Source organism: Mesoplodon bidens, assembly GCF_964165515.1.
Source record: "Mesoplodon bidens genome assembly, chromosome: 4".
Classification (NCBI taxonomy): Eukaryota; Metazoa; Chordata; class Mammalia; order Artiodactyla; family Ziphiidae; genus Mesoplodon; species Mesoplodon bidens.
The window spans coordinates 50489561-50513874 of record NC_138160.1 but is presented as its reverse complement, the minus strand read 5'-3'; the positions used below and the strand labels follow the sequence as shown (position 1 = coordinate 50513874).

Here is a 24314-nt window from a genome sequence, read left to right as displayed (position 1 = left end):
ACTGATTTTTAATATACCTTGAATACTAATCAGAGTGAAGCCATTATAGTATAAGGCAGTACATTTCCAACTGAGGAGACCTTCCAGAGATAGTACCCTTCTAATTTAAATAATAAATTAAGACTAATCTGTTGTGCTTTAAAATGAGTAAATTCACATATCTCTTTATGTCCTCTGAAGATCGGTTAGGCTCAGAAACTACCTTTTTAAACAGCCTCTGTAAGGTCAATGCTAACAGTTCTCCATTCTTCCTCTTCTCCTTGAAATAAACACAAATAGAACATCTTACAGCTGCAAAAAAACCTGAGTCCCTTCCAAAACAAAGGTGATTGTATTGAAGTAAACTGTCTCGAAAACTCATTCCATAGATTTAATAATAAGCACACTGTGAAAATCTACACTTGTTCTAGATTTCAAGTTTACAGAGGAGCTTTTCACCATGGTGTTAGGATTTCCCACAGCGACCTTCTGAGTTCTGTGGACAGTGAAGTAGGGAATCTGGCTCATGTGACTCTATTCATAGCTTCCCATTAGCCCATATGAATGAGCTGGTAGTTCCCTAGAGTAAATCAAAACAAGACACCCTTGGGAGACTTTTTTGTTGTTGTTAATGTACTCCTAGACACTATCCTGGGAACTGAGGGAAAACTCCTAGAGAGAGATATAAATCTTCTAACAAAATATTTACATGAGAAGTGGCCGGTTTTCTTCCTTGGAATAGCAATCTGTAAAAATAAGTGCCACCATTTAAAAAGCAGCATGCCCTAGATGAAGTGACTGGTGAGAATTCAGTGATTCTCATCAAATAATGGTGAAACATCATACATTAGGTAATGGGTGGAGCTTGGGTCAGATCTGCCTTTTAAGGCAAAGTCATCTCTTTCTTAGCTTAAATTCTTTTTCAAGAGAGTTATGTACTGTCTATACTTGGCTTAAACTAACAGTTCTATTATGGACTACTTTCAATGTACATGTACATATTCATGCATCAGAAGCCAATTTCCTTTAACAGTACCATTTAAAAGGTACATTTTGGGGTACTAATGGACACTTCAACTTAAGTAATGGTATTGGTAAAGATCAAATTGCACTATTAGTCTTGTTAATACCACACTGGAACACACACTGCATATATATGTATTATCCTAAGATAAAACTCTTTTCAGAATTTCATTACTTTTTATTATACACCAACTAGTTTATATTTTAGTTCTTTACAAAGAAAATGCTAAGAAAATTATAACCACATGTTATATGGTTTTAAAATCATAATTCCAGATTTTTTTACATATAAGGTGGAATGGTCCAGCAGCTATGTCCACTGTCACAGACTTTAGTTCCATTCAATGATATGGCACATCCTGCAAATCTAGTCACACAAAAAATGTCTCAATTACAGTAAAAATGTACACACAATAAAGGTAATTTACAATGACAAATAAGGAATGTAATTTATCTTGGCTGTGCTTCAGAAATTTAGGGTCAGTAGCCTTAGTCAAGGCACAAAGCAGGAAGAGGTGAGCACAGCTGTTTCTAGAAGTGGGCAAGGTATGTACAATCACTGATGAGGTATGCATGCACGCAAAGGATTTAAAACTGCTCAGTCTTGCTATGAAAATTGAACTGAGTTAAAAGGAAATGCTGTGGCTTCCCCCTACTATTCACCTCTGGATCAAGTCCACAATCTTACTTCATCATACAGAAAATAAAATTGGCAAGGATCTTCAAAAGTAAATCACTATGTGGGTAAATGAAACAAAATGCTTCACTATTCCCAAACCTTGGTTGTGCCTCCCGGACTAGAAGCATCTTGTAGACAAAGGAGTGTTTCACAAAATTGAAATGTCATTCAGGTTGAAGGGACAAGACATTTTCCACAGACACTTAAAATTTCAAACTTTCGAATGGCCCTTACAGCTGAACCATTGTATGTTACAGTAGCGAGGGTTCTGGGAATCCTTTAGCAGCAAATGCTGATTTAAAGGGCACGGGGTCTCTTCGGGTTGATTTGCTTGCTGGCCTGTTCTTCCTCTTGTAGAGCTGCACGAAAAGATTTCACTTTATCTTGGAAAAAGAAAAGAACAAGGGAATAAGTTTTGTATTACATGCAATGCAGCACACAACTTTATGGGTCCTATCAAATCAGCTCTCTTATTAACTCAGGATTTTTCCTTCTTTGTTGTCCGGAAACTCAGAACAGTGCTCAACTATAGCAACAGACTCAGATTCCTGGAAATACTTGTGGGTTTTTTTTGTTATCTTCAACAGATTTCTGTTCTATTTGGCACATTTTACAGCATTCAATTTTAATTTATTTGAATTCCTTTTTGCAGTGTAAAGAGGCTATATATGTGTGTAAAGTAGACATTTCTTCTCTCAGTATTAGAAAATGTCTACTCCCAATTCCTATTTTACCTTTTTAAGCTATGAAATTTTAAGATTGTTTGAGTTTTTAAGAAAACGTCATTTTTTCCTTATCAGGGATAGCAAAAGGGCATGATGGGGAAGGGAAATTAAAGGACATACATTTCTTGGCCTTACAATTCTGTCCTACTGTCTATTGTGTACTGATTCAGTCACTTAAGAGTAAGAAATACGTAAGTAAAAATTGGAGGAGGCAAATAATAGCTGTGTGAAGATGAGAAATCCTTCTATAACAGTGGTTCTCAATTTGGGAGTGATTTTCGCTCCCCTCCCGGGGACATTTGGTAACGTCTACAGACATTTTTTTTTTTTTTTTTTTTTTTTTTTAAATTAAGGGTACTTTAATTAATTAATTTATTTATTTTTGACTGTGTTAGGTCTTCGTTTTTGTGCAAGGGCCTTCTCCAGTTGTGGCAAGCGGGGGTCACTCCTCATCGCGGTGCGCGGGCCTCTCATATCGCGGCCTTTCTTGTTGCGGAGCACAGGCTCCAGACGCGCAGGCTCAGCAGTTGTGGCTCACGGGCCCAGTTGCTCCACGGCATGTGGGATCCTCCCAGACCAGGGTTCGAACCCACGTCCCCTGCATTAGCAGGCAGATTCTCAACCACTGCGCCACCAGGGAAGCCCCTACAGACATTTTTGATTGTCACACTGGGGCGGTACTACTGTCATCCAGTCAATAGAGACCAGGGATGTTTGTACGCATCACACAATGCACAAGAGACAGCACCTTCCAACAGTTTCCCAACTTAAAATGTGCAAAGATTATGGCTTTCAGAAAAAAGGGGAGATATAAAGTTGGAATCTCAATTTCTTTCCCCTCTTCCTAAGTAAAACGATGTTGAAAAAGTTGACTTTTCTGAAATTTAGAAAGGAATTTAAGGGGACTTCCCCAGTGGTCCAGTGGCTAAGAATCTGGCTTCCAATGCAGGGGACACGGGTTAGATCTCTGGTTGGGGAACTAAGATCCCACATGCCATAGGGCAACTAAGCCTACACCGCAACTAGAGAGAAGCCCGCGTGCCGCAATGAAGACCCAGCACAGCCAAAATAATAAAAAAGAAAAAAGAAAGGAATTTAAGGACTTCTGGATTTGATGCCTGGTAATATAATAGCTCTCAAACGTCTTACGTTAATAACAAAATTATGTCTGGATGGTAAAAAAAAAAACTTTTTTTTTCTAAGGAAGGACTGAATAATATCTAGGTAGTAATTTCTTCAAAGTTTGGATATGCTTGCTTATACATGAATCCTGAGAAAATTAAGGAAAGGAACTAAGTTGAAAGCTACATCTTACAAAGAAAAAAAATTAGGATGCATTGTGATCTGTCTTCTGAATAAAATGCATACCGAAAAAGCTGCTTGTGCATTATGACAGATTAGAAAAATGATCAAAACACTTTAAATCAAGGCTTGAATATGAAGAACATGAAAACCAGCAAATTTTAGAAACCCTACATCTGCACAAACAATTCTAAATTGGCAAAACGGTCACTGCTGACTCTATAGGATATGATTTCAAATAACCAACTTTACAAAGAACCTAGTTTAAAAAATTTGAAGCAGCTTGTTTGATGCTAAAAACTAGCAGCTTCAGTCTGGTTTCATGTTGCATTGCATGCACACACAAAGAAACCTACTTGCATATAAATGAACATAGCTAATTTGCCAAAGCCTAAGAAATCACATACAATACATGCTTATCTGAAGCTGCAGAGATAAGCTAATTAAAAAGCCAAGAAAGAAGCCATGGCATGTAGGTAAACCACATGCCTCCCTTCATAAGCAAAGTAGAAAGAGCTGTTTTGAAACCTTCCCCTTCATTTTTTAGAACAAGTGTTCAAAGGAAAAACATGACAATATGCACAGAAAGGAAATGCACATAGGAGGCTATAGAAAGATGACCCGTAATAGACCTAAACCAAGGAAAATAATTCTGAAAAGCATCGGCCCACCAAACAAAAACTCTGAATGGGTATACAAAATTTACAAACTTGTTAAAATATATTGTCCCTCTTTAATCATAAGAGGTCTTTACCTTCTCCAAAGACTAAAAAAAAAGATGACTAGAGAGCACTTGAAATGATTTTTCATGTTTCATTTTTAGAAAAATCAGAATGGTTCGTTGGTCTTCAGTACCTCTACAAAGATGTTAAATGTACCCATAATTTTCACTTCAGATATCTTCTTACAATATGAAATCCTCCCACTAATTACATACAAATATTAGGCAGATTTCAAACACTAAAATGAAAAAAGAATTACCCCGCAGCTCAGTTAAAATGTCTATTTTTTGCTCAAGAATAGCTTCAAGTTGCGTAGCATATGAATCTACATCATAGTCTACTTCTTCAGTCATCTCTAGGAGAGCCTTTTCATCTTCTAACCATCGAATAGATTCCTAAAATGACCAAGAAAAAAAAAATCAATAATCCAATCAGCCAATTTATAAGACAAACCAATTAATAAGTTTTATGTTAATATAATCAAACATACTCAAGATGGTATTCTCTAAAATATTAATAACCATAAAACATCTTTACTTATAGAGTAAAATTAAGAAATATTTCCTTGAATTTGAACACAAACACCACTGTGACAGGCCAAGCACGATGACTTCATTTTCCTATTGTTACTGTACTTTGAGTGGGGCTTGGGGGAGGGAATGAATCTCTCTCTCTCTCTCTCTCTCTCTCTCTCTCACACACACACACACACACACACACACACACACACACACACACTCACTCCCTCTATCTCTCTCTCTCTCTCTCTCTCTCTCTCTCTCTAAACTTCAACAGCTGTCCCTAAAACAGAGCGACAACGGGTGTAATAATAAAGTTACTGATCAATCTGATGAGGCCTATGGGAGCCCAGAACTTGTAAATCATCTGGAATTAACATATCCATTTGGGGCCTCACAGTGGTTGAGCCAAGAGGTAATCCTAAATTCTACACACTAGCTCTTCAATATTATTGACTGTAAGGGAACACTGGATAGCCCTTTTTTTTTGGCCGCACCATGTGGCTTGCAGAATCTCAGCTCCCTGACCAGGTATTGAACCCGCGCCCTCCACAGTGAAAGCGCAGAGTCCTAACCACTGGACTGCCAGGGAATTCCCAGGATAGCCCATTTTAGAAGAGTCAAATGAACCACTAAACAGTAGCTACTTAGTACTATTCATAAATGCTTCAAGGAAACCATTCCTTTTTTAAAAAAATAATTAATTAATTAATTAGCTATGTTTGGCTACGTTGGGTCTTCGTTGCTGTGTGCAGGCTTTCTCTAGTTGCGGCGAGCGGGGGCTACTCTTCGTTGCAGTGCCCGGACTTCTAATTGCGGTGGCTTCTCTCGTTGCAGAGCATGGGCTCTAGGTGCGCGAGCTTCAGTAGTTGCAGCACACAGGCTCAGTAGTTGTGGCTCGCGGGCTCCAGAGTGCAGGCTCAGTAGTTGTTGCGCATACCTCATTCTAACAAGGCATTCACAAGTCTACTGCTGGATTCCAAGACAATTCAATTGTGCTGCACACACAACTGTTCTATAAATGTACCAATTTAGTTCTGACTCATCAAGTATAAATTTGAGTTTGAAAGCCTCACCTGACTGAGTTTTATGGCTGTCCATATTGTTCTAACAACTTTCTTAAATTACAAGTGTCCTTTTTTGATTTAATCTAAATACCTAGGCCTCTGAAGAGATTCCCATAATACGGATTTGACTAAAACTGCAACAGTTTTAATCAACGTATACCCAATTCTGAAGTTATAAACAGTTCCCTTATGTTTTTGAGACCTTCATCCAAGTGCTTGAATGGCGAGAGCTGAGGAATGTTAATGTTTGTTTACAGATAAATGAAGATTTCTTCAACATCAGAGAAGGAATATAGGTTAACAGGACGAAGGATTTATACACTGTGGGAAGGGGGCGGGGGGCAACCTGACTGTACAGTCTCCATAAAGATGTTCAAAATTATCTTCACTTCCTCAAAGGTATCACCCTCCAGAATATTTCCTCTTTTTTTAAAAAAAATTATTTTATTTTAATTTTTGGCTGCATTGGGTGTTTGTTGCTGCATGCGTGGGTGAGCAGGGGCTACTCCTTGTTGCAGTGCGTGGGCTTCTCATTGCAGTGGCTTCTCTTGTTGGGGAGCACGGGCTCTATTTGCGCAGGCTCAGCAGTTGTGGCACGTGGGCTCAGTAGTTGTGGCTCACAGGCTCTAGAGCGCAGGCTCAGTAGTTGTGGTGCATGGGCTTAGTTGCTCCACGGCATGTGGGATCTTCCCAGACCAGGGCTCAAACCCGTGTCCCCTGCATTGGTAGGCGCTTTCTTAACCACTGCGCCACCAGGGAAGTCCCCAGAATATTTTCTTGTTTATAAAAAGGGAGAGGGGAGGATCGTATGGTAAAAGGTTTTTTTAAATAGGTTTAACACACAATGGGATAAATACCTAAGGAGTTACTGCTATAGGAAGGGATATAATACCCCTCAGTCATCTGCCACTGACAGCTCAGTCAGTACAGTAACTCTCCTGAAATACTCCTCCTTTCCTGCAAAGACTGACTCTTCCTCAATTGTTCTGATACCCTTTAGAAGAGTTTTTCCTACTGCTGTCAAACAAACTGGCCTACCATGAAGAAAGGGGTAGTGGAGGGTAGAAGTTCAACTCCTCTATAAACGGACAACTGACAAATGCAAATGAATTGGGAGAACAGAAGAAATAAACTAGATCTTTCCATCACAGCTGCAAAGAAAGTTTGTTTGTAGTGATCATTCATTCTATTCAAAATTTACTGTGTCATATGCCCTACAAATACACATATACTTACACATAAACAAGTATTATTTTTAGATTAGTGTGATACTCAAAGAATTACAAAAGTTGGTAGTTAATTTTTCTAGAGAAACATTTGATTAAAGATTCTGTCTTACTTTACCTGGAACACTGCCCTGTGATCTTCTACAACTTGTTCTTCCATTTCTACCATTTGTGAGACAGCTTCGTGGAAAGTAAACAACTGTGGAGAAACCTCTTCTTCCTTAAAATAAAAATAGTTTAAAAATTATGACATAAGTTTATATTTTAAATGTTATAATAAAAAAGTAGTTTTTCTGTGTCATCTACAAAAATGCAACTTAGAAATTGAGGACGCTTGAATGTTAAAGACAACTAAAACAAAACATGAAAGGCAAAGCCACAATTTCTTTTTATGGGTCAAAAATATTTAACATAACACTCAGTAAGACAAACTTAAACACATCAGTAAGAGACAGTTTTCACTTATCCCAAGCTTTACCACAGAATTACTGTAAAAAAGCAATCTCTTTTGGAGTGCAACTTTTCAAAAATACATTTATCACAGGCTAGAAATATACTGAAATATTTCCTCAGTGTTGTTTACTTTCCCTAACAATTTAATTCACATATATGTCTTAAATTTCTTTTTACTAGAAGAGAGATGTAAACATAATATCTTTCATGACTGTGACTATCAAATTGGTATTCTGAAGGATTCAACTCTTACTAAATTTTAATTTCTGAATTGCATTCTACAATTTACTTACTGGTTTTTACAGAAATTTTAATGGACAATTCACAACTTTATCAACAAAAACTCACATATGTATATGCAACATATATTTTGGTCCTACATCAAGTCAAACTTCTCTGGCCTTGCTTTCTTTTTTGTGCTTCCTTCCCAACTCTAACATCTAATGATTTATTTCCTCAAAATGTGGCTGTAGTGATTGAGAAGTACCGTTAAAATTGTTTTATAAAATGTCAGTAAGAAAAGCAACATTTTTCAAATAAAATACACAATCCTAAATATATGTGTATACTTTCGTTAAATTAAATATTATAAGTAGACTTTGACTTATTTGACTCTTTCATCAATAAGCTGCCATCCCTAAAAGTTTATATAATCAAGTTGGCTAAAGAATTTTTTATTTTCTCTTTGGGAAAAGAGCCATCTGCTTTTAATCAGGACATGCAGGCATGATTCTCTCATATTCTCTGTCCTTCTGGTAAACACACAGTCAACCACCTTTACTCATTTTATCTGCCCACTTCACTGCCAATCCGAGAATGTCCTGTCTTTTCTCTGCTTCAAGATATTATGCAAACTCCTATCACTTCCATGCAGCCCACTCAGAATACTTTTTGTTTATACAACTACTTATGGAATTCTAATGCACTTGATTATCCTCTAGTTTGTCTACCTGTATTACTTTTTATCCCCAGGGCATGTCCTGGACACTATCCCATTTTAATCTACCTTGTTAAAATTTAATATAGCAATAAGACTATATACACAGGCACCAATACTTAACTAAAGGCTAATGCTGAACCATCTCAAGACAGTTCCTTGGGGAAGGCAAAGTTGAAAGAAACCCACTCTCTCATATATAAGGGAGGTTGCAAGAACCCATGATGTCATGCTTAAAGCCTCTGGATTAGTTCTGGTCACCTAGCCAACCTCTCCAAATTAAGGTCCTGCAAAGATCCAATAGATGCAAGAATAAAATGTGAGAGATCTGCTATAGGGAGTGCCCTATCTTGTTCTGGTTTTCCATATCTCTGGAGGCACTGTATCTAGGAGCAATGCAGGGTTTGCTTTAAGGATTTTTTTTTTTTTTTTTTTTTTTTTGCTTTAAGGATTTAAAAAGCAACTGCAGTCTCTTTCAAACGTTTTGGGGATGGGGATAGACTAACGCCAGGATTTCATTTTTAGTTCTTTATCCTCTATGGTTCAAAGTTCAGAACTCTTATTTTAAACCAGGTTTCTTTTTTTTTTTTTTTTTTTTTGAGGTACGCGGGCCTCTCTCTGTTGTGGCCTCTCCCATTGCGGAGCACAGGCTCCGGACGCGCAGGCCCAGCAGCCATGGCTCACGGGCCCAGCCGCTCCGCGGCATGTGGGATCCTCCCGGATCGGGGCACGAACCCGTGTCCCCTGCACCGGCAGGCGGACTCTCAACCACTGCGCCACCAGGGAAGCCCTAAACCAGGTTTCTTAACTTCGACACTACAGACATTTTGTGGGGGAGGAGGAAGGCTGTCCCTGTGCATTGTATGATGTTTAGCATCATCCCTGGCCTCAACCCACTGGATGTTAGCAACACCATCCCACCTGTGACGACCAAAACTGTCTCCATACATTTTCCCCTCGAGAGGGGCTAAGTCACTCCTGGTTGAGAACTGCTGCATTGAGTCCTACTTTGTAGAGTATTTTGAAACATGATAACAAAAAGTAGGATATCCGTTTGTTTACTCTAGAATATTTTGGACTTTAAAATACCTGCTGGAAAGTATAAAAATATTAAGTTATACTGTTTCCAAAGAATATCTTATTGCAGCAAGCAATCAATTTAGCTGACCTAAGATTTCACTCTGGTATAAGAAAGACCCAGATTTCAATCCTGCTGGGCTTCAGTACTTACTACTTGTATGATCTTAGTCAAGTGAAAAACAGGGATAATTATAGTACCTACCACACTGAACTGTGAGGACTATACCAGATCATAGATGCCTAGCAAATATATGTCATGAAGTAAGCAACTAATAAATGCTACCTTCTATCATTATAAGAAAATGCCACCATAGGATTCTTAGTGGGAAAAGAATGATACAAAACTATATAGGTTATACATTTAAAAAATGAAGTTAAATAACTATGTGAAAATGTGTTTGTACTTTTTTGTTCTTTCTTTATACCTCATTGTCTTTATGCAGTGGGCACATATTATTATTTTTAAGCAACAGGGGAATCAAAATTTTAAATTTATAAAATGTCACCAAACACTCAAAAATACAGAAAGCAACCAGATTTAACAAATGTCAGATTTTTTCCATTTTTGATACAGTTCATGAATCCTTTTAATACATGTGCATGTGTCCATAATCTTGTTTCTAAGCTTTATATATGTGATATATTGTATGTACAATTCTTAAACTTGTTTTTTCCTTGTATTACTTTAAAAATCCCCAAATTTTAACATCAGTATAAAATCTGGAAAAAAGAATAGTTAGATCAGGGGTCAGTGAACTTTAGTACATATTTTGGGGTTGTGAGCCATACAATCTTTGTCACCTCTGGTCTTAATGAGCAGGGCCATGTTTCAACAAAACTTTATTTGTAAAAACAGATGGCAGGCCCAGAGGCTGTAGTTTGCTGATCCCTGATTTAGATGATAGTTTTCACTTTTTCTGCTATGGATGAAATGACTAAGATTAGATAATTACAACTATATTATGTCACTTACATTTTGTTCACAAAGCAGTTTTAGATCATCCCTCTGAGGGGAACTCCCCACACCCCACTGTGCCTCTAAATCATCAATCTGATTTGGTGGATGGTGCATTATTGGACGGGCATCACCAGCAGCAGCTGGATCCACAGTCAATTCTTTCACCCTATAAACACATAAGAGGTATCTATAATTAACAAAGACAAATGCAGAGGAACAAAAAATATCAACTAATTTAATATAAAAGCAATTCAATAAACATATTAATATTGATGATGTCAGCTTTCCAGATCAAATCTAACTGAAATCTGTAGAAATACTAAAGGTATGTTTAGCTGTGAAGCTTTAGGAATTTACTTAGGTATATAACTTTACAATTACTTCAAACATAATTACTGTGCATAACACATTGAGAATCAACAAAGTATGCAGATTCAGTATTTCAAAATAAATAAGAGACACTTGTTGCAACTAAATTGCTGAACAGAAAAATGCTAACAATGGCACTTAGATCAATAAATGAATCACAGTCAAAAATCTTTTTTTTTTTTTTTGGCCGCACCGTGTGTCACGCGGGATCTCAGTTCCCTGACCAGGGATCGAACCTGCGCACCCTGAAGTGGAAGCGTGGAGTCTTAACCACTGGACCGCCAGGGAAGTCCCCCAAAATCAAAGAATCTAATACACTTTGCAGATTTGGTAGTTAGAAGGCTCAATTAAAATAGCTACATGTGAAATATTTCTAATCTATAAAGATTATAAGCTGTAAATTTCTATCATTAAAAAAAGTTTACCCCTTAAACTTCAATTTACATATTTGGGAGAGGGTACACTTCTTAAGTCAAGAGGAGCCTTGTGATTTCCTTGCAGACAGAAAGAATGTAAACTGTTCATTTTAAATAAGACAGTTTATCCTTCAATGGTAAATATGCAAAGATGACATCATCCTTAAAAAGATGAGAGGGGAAAAGGAAGCCTGAATTCTAAATCAACATTTTAAAGCAAATTAATAAAGTACATAAAAATGAAGATCATGCAGTACAACCACCACCTGCCAAACAAAATGAAAATGAAAAATAAAATGGCTCAGGACAAAAGTATATGCTATGAAAGTAAATGCTATAAAACAGTTATACATAGCACAATCCAAAAGAAACTATTAAAATAAACATGTTATGTATAGAATGAAGTAGACCTGGTAATTGAAGGAGAAAAGTCGTCATACTCATAAGAAGGAGAGAGATCAGGGCGACTGCCACTACCCTGTGAGAAGGGAATGTCTGATGGACTAATTCCAAACTCCTTTACTCTGCAGCACCAAAACAGCAACAAATTAAAAGAAAATGCTCTTGTAAAGACAGCAATGCACATTTCAAGTTTGCATTTAGTACTCAGTTTAAAATTTGTTTAGGAAAGGATCAACGTTGTTATGACAATGTATTTACACTATTCTTAAAAATAATCAATGTGAAGAGGCTTCTGAACCCCTCTGTTCTATTCACTCCCTACTCCATAGTCCTTCCTTTTCTCATGATCTTTCTAGAAGTTTAATGAGTCCATCACCTAAATTTGAAATGCCCTGTATTTAGCTACATGACCACTCATGTCTAATTTCCTTGTGTAGTCAATACCATGAATATTTTATTAGCATTAATGAGTCCTCAACACTCTTGCAGTCTTTTCAAACAGGACACAAGAGAATGAAGTCCTAATGGCATACACCGTTTATAATGAATTAACTTCTTTCCTATGCACCTCGAATGGTATTAGCTACAAAGCAATCCTCGAACAAACTGAGAAAACAGTCACTCAGATAATTTTCTGTGTTTGGTGATTCAGGTGATGAACCACGGTGAAAAAAATCCTTTAGCAATGGAATTTAAATTGCTTTTGCTAATGTCTCTAACAATTATATTTAACTAAATCTTGGCTTTTATGACCCAATTTTTGTGACTCCCTATGTCCTCTTTAGGCCAATCCCATTTCATAACAGTAGGAAATATTTATTAATTACTTCCTATATATCAGATATTATGATTAATATTTTTAGACATTATATTATTTAATCATTATGACAATATTGTGATATTATTATCACCACTTTACAGATGAGAAATAGGTTCAGAGCAATAAAGTATCTTACCCAAGTTCATTCAATGAGAATGTGGCATAACTGAGGTTCAAACCTAGCTGTGAGTACAAACCTTATGTTTAAACACTTCAGTATACTAACCATATTCTCTGTTTTTCTCATTACTTCTCTTAGGTTGAACTAAATGAAATTACTATTTTTATACATCAAAAATAGTCACATAGATCAAACTAATAATTTCTTTTACTTAGAATCTTTCTTTGACCTATTGGTAATATCTACTCTCAAAGGTTCAATACCAGATTCCTTTGCCTTTATCCTTTTGGAAAGCTTATTTACACACGTGCTGACAAACCTAAATTTCTAATACTGACTTAATAACTCTTTTTACTCCCAACCCCATTACTTATTCTTTCAGAATCTCCTAATTTAGATACCTATTAGCCCCTAACCACACATTTTTCCTCTATTCAAAGATCTCTTGCCCAACCTAAACTATTCTATATGCAGGAATTATATTCCTCAAATGAGCTATCAAATGAGGTTGAAAATCTTTATTCCTAAAGATATGGAAATAAAAGACAGAATTATTTGTCCTAGATGGTTAGTAATGGTTGCAAATGAATCACATTACGTGATAATAAATTAAAATATTTTACTTGGACCTAAATGAACTAGAGGAATAACCAGATACAGCATTTTCACATTAGGGGGATTCCTTTGCAGCCAGAAGTCTGAAGACATGGAGGGTTTTAATTCTACAACACGGCAATCATTTTACTACACTAAGCTGTTCCTCATCTCTCCCATGAACAATTCTGAAACAAGAAGCATTTTAATGAAAAACCCCCACAAAACCAAAAATGTTCACTACAAAGAATGATTAAAAGTACTATAAAGGTTCATAGCTAGAATCTTATAACTCAAAGTTTAAAGGGTATTAAATTTAAAAATAAAGTTCAATTATTTTAAAAAGTTATTATTTTTAATATCTTTACAAAAGGTCAATAAGTTTATACTTTCCAACAATTTTTACTGATGATTTTTTAAAATCTCTTTAGTTGAAGCAAAAGCAAAATACAAAAGAACAAAGTGTATGATCTCATTTGTGTGAAGTTCAAATACAGCTACCTACATTGTTCAGGGATACATTCATATTTTTAAAAAGAGAGAAAGAAAATTGAGAAATTTATTCCACAAAAGTCAGGACAATGGCTACCTTGGGGTAGAAATTAATGGATTTAGGCATGTTATTCAGGATTTGTGATCAGAAAGGGACACATGGGGAATTTTCTGGGGGACTGGAAATGTTTTATTTCCCGGTCTGATGACAGGAATTTTCACTGTGTAAATATTCATTAAATTATTCACTTGTGTTTTGGGTACTTTTCTGTATGCATATGTATTTCATACTTTAATGAAAGATTAAAAATAAAATTTCCATAGTGATTAAAACAAAAAAATAGTACAAATACTCATGTTTAGCAAAATTAAGAGATCCTCCACACTAGAAATGGAATACAAAGAGGAATTTTATCTCTAGGTTAAAATCACAAATGCAATATGTGATAATACAAATTTAAAACTATATATACAGTCATTCAAAACAAGAGCAATGGGAAATTTCTGCAACAAATATAAACATGCCTATTACAATCCAAAATTCCAAGGGCATTTTGTGACTATAAGGAATAAACTGCTTTAATAATGTGTAATGCTTTTTGTCCTCCCATTTGTAATAATGCAATTGTCTATTAACGTTTGTAACACTATTGCCATAAATAATAAAATGTAACCCATACAGAACACCAGAAAGAACTGTGCTATCACTATTTAAACCCTAGCTTCCCCATGTATAATATTTAAGATGATCAGAAATAATTTTCAGCATATGCAAAACAATTTAAGAAATACGGACTGGCTCCTGATACTCACTTACTTTTGAGTCTTAATATAATAATAAGAATTTTCATGATTTAAATATAGTAAAATATTATGAAATATAACTTGGTTAATGGAAAAATACAATCACGTTCTATGATTATAAGACCTATTCTACTAAACATATGTCTTCCCAAATTACACAACACATTTCCAATTATTTTTAGAATATGACAAAATGATTCTAGATATCATTTCAATGAATAACATGCAAAAATTTTTTGAAAATGTAAAGAGCAATGCAGTAAGATTTACCCTATCAGATATTAAATCAAACCATATATTGTTCTATTCCCTTCAAATTTCAAAATAAATAACCATTTCTCATACCTATTTGCATATCTTAACGTATTGAGAGTATTTTCACAGGATGCCATGCCTGGAGAGATTGTGGCAATCTATGGGGGAAAAATGCAAAGGTAAAGAAAATATTATAAATGATGACAAGTAATACTGACATATGGCTCAGTCAGGTCTAATTTTAAAATGGTCATCTAAAAAAAGAGTTATTAATGATACCTTAGTTCCAAGATAATTCACTATCTCATACCCATAATCAAAGAATAATTATAAACTCCAGTTAAAACATAAACAACTCTGACGGCACCACAAACTGATCAAATATCAGGCAGAAAATGGAGGTCAACGCCTAGAAGAAGGGAGTAACATTGAGTGACTGTCCGCCCCTACTTTTGATAACTTTTTTTGCCTAAGGGCGAACTCTGCTGCTGTCACACAGGACAACTAAAACTTCAATAGAAATCTGGAGTTTCACTGGTTAAACTAAAGGATGGAGTTTGGAGGTAGGCACCACAGCAGCTGGGAAGTGAAGTTTGTCCCAGAAGAGAAATAACCACAGAGGAAGAAACTCATATTCTACATATATATTTATACTACCCAAATCTCTGGCTGACCCCTGAACACAAGGTTGACTGCAAGAAACATAGCTAAGTCTAAAAGAGCTAAACAGAGATTTCAAGGTCAGTTGATGCCCACAGCTGGGAAGACAAGAGTTTGGAGTTCAGCTAAAATAACAACAACAATAACAAAATCAATAATCTTCAGAAGAACATAACAGAATCCAGAGTGTCCATAAAATATTCATTCATAATGAAAATTATATAATCCAAAATTCTAGATATATGAAGAAACAGAAAATTATGACCAATATGCAAGGAAAACAGAAATCAAGGAAAACCAATCTCAAGAAGACTCAGATGTTGGAATTAGTAGAATGCATTATAACTACAATATAATCCTATCAGACTGGCAGGGACCACATTTTCAAGTATCACTGTATCTCTCACAATAGACTTTAAATGACTGTCATTAATGTATTTTATAATTTTCCCATATAGACTACATAATTATTCATTTAAGATTAAAACAAAACAAACAAACAAACAAACTTACCATGCAGGTACGAGAGTTTTCACCTATGAATGAATCTCTTAACACCTGAGTGAGTTTACTTGCTCGGAAAGGAGTATGAGGTTTATTTCTACCTAAGGCTCTGATGCACTCCTGAAAATTAAGAAAGCAAATTTCACAGATTTTACTTCTTATAGAGTAATCTTAATGAACATATTTAAAACATCTCTTACCATAACCCTAACATTTAAGATCTGATCAGTTCTGAAAATTCTATTAAGAGATTTACAGCATAGTAGAAATGCTCCCATAAATCCTAATCCAAGAAAATGAAATTTGGAAAACAAAAAAAACCCCAATCCAAAAGACTACTTTATTAATTCCAAAAGATTCTTCTGGAGACTATGATTAGTGTTTAGAAGTAACAGGCAGTAGGATAACTGTAAAAAGTTAAACTTTTAAAGTGGTACTACAAAAGAAAAAAACAGAATGCTTTCTTTGCTTTGCTGGTCAAGGAAGATATATAATAGTAGCCTAACTTTTTGAAAGCCATTCCACATTTTTCTGAGAAACTTCCTTAGCTCAGTTTTGTGGTTCCTTGCCCTCCTTCAAGAAAAAAAGACTGATTAATGATTAAGGCCCTCTGGTATCTCCCTAAGCAGCGTTGGAATTGGCCTGCTAACTAACAGATCTTTATCTACCTTAAAAAGAATAAATAATATGTGTAAAGAAAATTTCTGGGTACAATATAAATCTATAACTGCAAACATAAACAACTAAATTTTGATACCTCTCTTACTTATTAGAAAAAACAAATACTATAATTTTGTAACTGAGGAAACAAAAATGAAGCCAAAAGTAAAAGACTTTTCACAATTAAATGCACTTTATTTACCTTGAGTGCTAAAAGGCTTTTATTGATTTCAGCACCTTCAAGCCTAGTTTGCCTGTCTGCACTGGAAGTATCAGCTCCTCTTTCATTTCCAGCCAAATCGATGAGAGAAAATTTGCCATGTAGTTTTCCTTTCCTTCTAAGAATAATCTGAAACACTGCATGGCTCCGAGATGAATGTGCATTTGCAGATGTTTGACCGGATGTTCTACAATGTAATTAAGAACAATCTGATATGTAAAAAGTTCAATTTATATGTGCAAACCACAATATTTTCATTAAAAAAAACTATTCAGTTTTTATTATTTAAATACAAAAAAGACATTTTGAATTAACAACACAAACATAACCAGATTAATACAACTTAATCTGACATACTTCAAAAGTTTTTATGAATAATGATTTTTACGTCCAAAATGCGTTGAATAACATCCTTGCTTTGCTTTTGTTATACCCAAAGTATCTAAAACTGATCATGAAACTGTTTTGCTTTCTTAATTAAAATGAGAGCTACCTGCAACTGTTGCCTATGTCAATGAGTTTCAGTACATCTTCCACACATTTGACCTCCCGTTCCTGTAATCCCACCACTTGAACCTGCTGTTTTCCATCTTCGAGCACTCTTAATTTTGTTTTCCTGTTTAGCAAGTCAAAAACCTAAAAAAAAAAAAAAAAAGAAAGAAATCTAGCTTTAAAAATAAAAAAAGAATAGTTCTATAAAAATGAGTCATTCAGAGTCCGAAAATTATTTCAGAGAATTCTAGTAATAATGTTATTAGAATAATAATGATCGATACTGAAGTTAAAGGATTTCAAAGGGAATTTTTAAAAATCTCATCACAGAACTTTAACATAATATTCCAAATACATATAACAATTATGTGGTGGCAATGACTGCCCAACAATGTGAATGTTGCTGAACTTCTATGCTTAAAAATGGTTAGAATGGTAAATTTTATGTTATGCATTTTTTAACCATAATTTTAAAAACTAAAAAAAAAAAAATTTTTTTTAAGTTTCCACTTACCTTACCACTATAAATTTCAAAAAAGGTTGCATACACTTGAAGTTCTAACTTCTTATAGTTTGGCTTCTTTAGCATTAAAAAAACATCTCGAGCTGTCAACAATTTCATATGGAGAAAATTTATTAAGATGCAACAAATATTGTTTTTAAAAAGCAATTCAAATCAACTAATGTTTACCTAGAATGATAGTATCAATAAGAAAAATGAAGATTAAAGTGGATATTAATTTTCCAAAAAAACCCCAGTAGTAATAGTTTTTCTACATTTAAAGTTTAGAGGCCACTCTCCTTCATATTCAAGAATAGAATGCTACTACTTATCTTTATAAATAGCATAAAATTATAGGCGGTCATAAAAAGGTTACTTTCATAATCATACCAAATGGAAACTTTTCACAAAGCAGTTATTCAACAACAAACGCTAAGCTCCAACAATGTGCCAGATTACAACACAAACATAATCAAGATTTTTGCCCCCAAAGCACAGTTCTTTTCAAAACAGTCTGCTAATCTAAAACTGATGTAATATATAGTAAGTATAGCATTAGTTACCCTTAAAATTCTGGGCAGTACTTCCAAATCTTATTTCCAAGCCACCTGAATAATATTCAAGAAGAATATTATAAATAACATGCAAAAAGGGAAGTTACCTGCTAATGCATAAATTCCTTTAGAACAGTCTTGGTTCTTTCCTGAAAAGTCACCTCCCATTGTCTATATGTTAAAAAGAAAATAGAATTTAGGTCTTAGAATTAAGCTATAACGAAAATAAACTGGCTTCATACCAGGATGTAACTGTAATGAATTACTTACATGAGTCTTTCCACTTCCAGTCTGCCCATAAGCAAAGCATGTAGCCATTCCCCTTTCAAATATAGTTTCCACTAGTGGTCTAGCTGTAAACCTTAAAAATAAAATGTACCAGTCAGAACATACAGTTAATATTTAAATTAAACAAATAAGCAATAAAACTAATATCAAGTGTTATTATAAGCAAATCTTACACCAAGATTTTTAACAAATCAGTGGGATCAACTGCGAGGCCACAATTGACCCTACTGATTTAAAATTTTAAATACCCATGTCCTAGAATTGCTTAAAGCTCTTTAAAGCATATTTTCAAGCAGTAATTCCAAAATAAACAAGGGCCACAATAATAATGGACAGGGAAAAAAACCTGATAGTAACTGAGCTAAAGACATAATATATAGAAGACAGTAGGAAAGTTTTAAAAAATAACAACAAAATATGGTAATATCAGCCAGACAAGTAGGACAGATATGAAAACCAAAACCAAAAACCCCAACCCAACCCAAAAAAAGTATCAAAGGTTTCAACAAAAACAGAATCAAGAGTGGTAATCTCGGGCTTCCCTAGTGGTGCAGTGGTTCAGAGTCCGCCTGCCGATGCAGGCGACACGGGTTCGTGCCCTGGTCTGGGAAGATCCCACATGCCGCGGAGCGGCTGGGTCCGTGAGCCATGGCCACTGAGCCTGCGCGTCCGGAGCCTGTGCTCCGCAATGGGAGAGGCCACAACAGTGAGAGGCCTGCGTACCGCAAAAAAAAAAAAAAAAAAAGAGTGGTAATCTCAATACAGAAAAGCTAGAGGGGAAAAAAGTACGAAAACATTATCTAAACAAGTATAAAAGTGGTAAAATTTCCTTGAATGTGAGTAAGTAAATAAAAATTATGCTTATAAGACAATGAATTCTGAGTTGATAGTCTTGATTCAGGAAAAGGATGCCCAAATATTATGCATTGGTAAAATCATTGCTGGAGTTAAAATAAAAAGGTAGGGAGGGACAAAAAATTACTTCATTGAGCAGAACCCTAAAAGCATGATAGAAAACAAATCTACTTTTTACACAGGCTTCAAAAGAATATATGTAGAACACTTTCTATAGCTCTATTGATTTTTTTTTAAAGGCACAACTGGAGAAAGTACAGAACAAAAGGAGCAGAAAAATGTTCTAATCAAAAAGAACTGGAAATGAGTCTGAAGAGTGATCAGACCAAAAAAAAAAAAAAAAAAAGCCTAACTTCTCAATCCATAAAAGTTAAGGATAAGGGGAGAGAATCAATATTGGTAAAATTAAGAAGCATAAATAAGGGTGAAACACAAAATGTTTACTAAATCTAGCACCTACACAGAAACATAATTTTATTTATAGTGATTTCTTGAAAATGATTATAAAAGTCAGACAGACATATTTTATGAGACAGGAATGGAAGCAGAGAAGGGAGTGAGGGGGGGAGGACAGGACTCAGTTCTCAAAAAGGTAAAAAATACACAATTTATAATTATAATTCCCTTTCAAAACAAATTTTTCACAATACCTCTATCTAGCATTCACATGTTCTTTAGTTTTGTCCTCTTTCTTTACAGCTGAACTCCGAGTTTACTGTCTTAAGACCAGTGGAGTTGGTCTTATCTCATTTATAACATCTTCAATTCTTAGGATTCTTATTAACCCTTTAACTTTCTGTTTTCCAGTCAAATTTATAAAATAAAAGGGCAATGAAACATAGCATTCAAGTAACTGCCAAGACAATTTAATATAGACTGAAATAACAATGCTGCTAAAACTGACCTATTAAATAATGAGAAGTAAATGTTTACAAACTATGTATAAAAATCTAAATTTAGGGCTTCCCTGGTGGTGCAGTGTTTGAGTCCGCCTGCCGATGCAGGGGACACAGGTTTGTGCCCTGGTCCTGGAGGATCCCACATGCCATGGAGCGGCTGGGCCCGTGGGCCATGGCCGCTGGGCCTGCACGTCCGGAGCCTGTGCTCCGTGACGGGAGAGGCCACAGCAGTGAGAGGCCCGCGTACCACAAAAAAAAAAAAAAAAATCTAAATTTGGATAAAAATATGGGATATCAACGCACAATACATGTAAGTTTGAGTTGTTTGTAAGTTGAACATGTGAACATGCAAGAATTTCATGTACTAAAACTATTCCAAAGCTTAGAAATGATAAAACTAGGGAAATGCAAGTAGATTTACGGAACTTTTTTTTCCTTAAGTGGCCATACGTGCTAAATAAAGATTTGGACAAATAAGTGACAGATGTGTAACAGTTATTTCAAATTTCTTCACTAATGCAGAGATCAAAAAGTAAAAAATAGCCACATCCCACCTCTAGAGGTACAGAAAATGTTTTCTTATCCATACATATGGTGTGTTATATAGTGTATAAAGTTAATCATTAATGAAAACTGATTTGGGGAGCATTAAAGGAAACAAGTGTTAAAATTCATTATCGTGTTTATTAAATATTCTTATTTGTTTAAACTCAGGGGGAAAGAAAAGGATATTACACCTCTGGAGAGATATGCCAAGATCAACATAAGTTTCAGTGTTGGTGGTGAACACACAGTATAAGAACAAAATTCTGATTTAAAACAAATTTACCTACCTGTAAACCATTTCATTAGGAGCGGAGTCATCAAAGGCATAATCAAAACGAAATGTTTGGTTTTCTAGGTACCTTGTTAAATCTACTTTTTGTTTTGGTTCATGTACCATCACAACATCTTTACTAGGGATTGTAATTACATCAAGATCTTTCATTTGAGTTTCTAAAAGAATAAATGAAAATCAGTGCCCAGTAATTTTCACAGTATTTGAATTAATGCACAAAAATTATTTTAAGTAGTAAGAATTTCGATAAAAGTAGTAAGTCCTATAAATATAAATATCCTATAAATATGCCATTCAAGTAAACAGAATATTTCAACAACAAAGTAAAAAATCAAGATTTCTGTAAAGCCAGGAATGGCAAAGATTCTTAGAGCAGTAACACATCAACAGACCTAACCATAGAAATCTACATAATGGTTATGTACAAATGAAATGATTTACATTTAACTCTTCCAAACCAATTTGATTTCTGCTATTATCAAAATAAATTGCAAACAGGACAAAAATCAACCCTTGATTAGAGCTCAATAAGCATACCTTTTTTATTGAGTGGTCGTTTTCTTACACAAACACATATCCTATGTTCATCAATCTAGAAATAAAATATTTTTTTCCAGTGATTATCAGTGGTATATAAAACACTGAAAAGTTAATTATGCAATATTTCCTCCCGAGGCTTTAGAAATTTATGCATAACATAAATAGGATAAGTAAGCTTAAAAAACAAATTAGCTTGAAGAAATTTTAATAGTCACCAGACACAATTACTTCAAAAATTCTAAGTATAATGGAAACTCACTTATTTTGTCATTTGGTAAACCACTAGGAAATAACTTTGTAGAGGACACTACCACTCTTAGTAGCAATAGGTTCACGTTAAGAAACTACCTTATTCACTTCAAGATGTGCTGTATACAACAAAAGTAAAATTTCCTACCAAGTGGCATATTTTCAGATTGATTATAGGGAAAATTATAGGCAAAGATAACTAGCTGTAGACAAGAAACACAGTTCTCAGAAGATTATTGGTCAAAATAATTTGAACAATTTTATAATATGCCAATTCTTAGACATTAAATTTTTTCATAAAATTAATGTTCCCAATACTTGCCTTCTAATGATATTTAATACAAAGCAGGAATTGGCAAAGTACGGCCTGAAAGCCTAATCCAAGCCACTACCCACTTTTGTAAAGTTTTACTGAAAGAGCCATACCTATTCATTTATGTATTGTCTATGGCTGCTTTTCATACTACAAAGGCAGAATTGAGGAGTTGTAACAAAGACCATATGGTTCAAAGCCAAAAATATCAGGCCCTTTTCAGAAAAAGTTTTCCAGTCACTGTCATAAAGTATGAGCTCAGATGTAGGTTAAACAAATGAAAGGGTAGCAAGGAGTAAAATATATGAGATGCAAATGTTATGAACTACTCTATTAAATCGTATATAATACACCTGCCTTAACACAAGTGTATTATACGTATTTTGTGTACCCAATACATTCTGTATACACCAGGTCAGATGGATTATTTTTCATAAATACAAATTACTCACAAAAGTATTCCCTGTCCAATAAATTCCCATTCTTCAATAGGAAAGGAGGTGCATAAGACAGAACATTCTTCAAGCACTAGATTTCTGGTTTACAGCAGTCCTCAACAACCATCACTTATTGTTAAAAGCCAGAGTAACATTTATTTTAAAATAAATTAGTAGTAAGTTGGAATGATGGTGGGATCTACAGCCCAAGCCAAGAGGAAACAAACTTGGAATTGAGATAAAAGTATAAGTGATGGTCAGAAAGGAAACTGGGTCTTCTGACATCATCTTTGACTGTTGCTCTGTCCTACCAAGGACACAGAAGCTTTGTTTTGAAGTGGATTATCTTTGTGAGAGCATGTCTAACGTATCAAATTATGGGAAATAATGAGAAAATAAGGGTAAGTGTGAGTGGTTTCTTTCTTTCTTTCTTTCTTTTTTTGGATGCATCACGTGGCTTGTGGGATCTTAGTTCCCAGACCAGCGACTGAACCCGGGCCTTTGGCAGTAAGAGCTCTGAGTCCTAACCACTGGACTGCCAGGGAATTCCCAACGGTTTCTTGATCTTCTTAAAATATGGAGAAGGAGCACCCATAAAGAGGGAAAAAATTACAGAGCTAAATACAGTATTAACTTAGGGGGTATCAAACGTTTTTATTTACAGCATAAAAAGTTCCAGAGCAACTGTTAACAAAGAATCTTACAGGATCTGCTGTTGTTAATGGTCTATAATCCAAACTTCCTCTAAAGTCTCTGATCATACACATAATTTCATAATTTGGGTTTGTAGCATCAACATCCTGTAAGAAGACAGAGAATTCATCATTTATTATAATTACAATAAAGTAGTATTTGTTGCGTTTATGTTATATACGGTTTGAAAATTAAAATTAAATAGGTTGTGTCATTTGTAACAGCCAAGCCCAAACTGAAACCTGAGATGTGATATAGTTTCAGAGTTCAAGATTAATAGTATGCCTAGGAATCACTTTTATATTAAAAACACAATTCTGTTAGTCTACATGCATTCTGTTAACTCCAAACAAAATACTCCTTATTAAAACCACCTTTGACCTATTTCAAATATGTTATATGTATACCTTAATTCTCCTAGAAAATTGAGCAAAACAAAAACAGTGCTCATCCTAAACATCAATAAAGAACTCTAGAAAAGCTGAAATTCTTAGAAAAATGCATTTAATCAGATTCTCCTTCCCAATTCCTAATTCAATGTTTCAGCAAAGTAGAACTATGGATTCATTTATGTTCATTTTCTATTATTAATGACTCTCTAAAAAAAACTAAGGCATGGTATAATACAGCCCCAAATCAATAGGACATAGAATTTAAAGGAATCAAAA

General features: G+C 34.9%; 1 protein-coding gene across 2 annotated transcripts in view; it reads right to left on the bottom strand.

The window, feature by feature from the left end:
• Positions 1-356: 356 nt before the first annotated feature.
• KIF2A (kinesin family member 2A) overlaps positions 357-24314 on the bottom strand; it is a 70607-nt gene continuing 46649 nt past the window's right edge. For both annotated transcript variants that reach the window (XM_081231530.1, XM_081231531.1), the window contains exons 7-20: positions 23658-23753; positions 21952-22006; positions 21410-21572; positions 18805-18895; positions 18642-18705; positions 17993-18084; positions 17480-17622; positions 16969-17173; positions 16116-16226; positions 15033-15100; positions 10685-10835; positions 7360-7461; positions 4690-4825; positions 357-2064 (exon numbers count right to left, since the gene is read on the bottom strand). In XM_081231530.1, the coding sequence (XP_081087656.1) occupies positions 1979-2064; positions 4690-4825; positions 7360-7461; positions 10685-10835; positions 15033-15100; positions 16116-16226; positions 16969-17173; positions 17480-17622; positions 17993-18084; positions 18642-18705; positions 18805-18895; positions 21410-21572; positions 21952-22006; positions 23658-23753 (1563 nt within the window). In that variant the 3' untranslated portion in view covers positions 357-1978. The remainder of the gene's footprint in view (positions 2065-4689; positions 4826-7359; positions 7462-10684; positions 10836-15032; positions 15101-16115; positions 16227-16968; positions 17174-17479; positions 17623-17992; positions 18085-18641; positions 18706-18804; positions 18896-21409; positions 21573-21951; positions 22007-23657; positions 23754-24314) is intronic.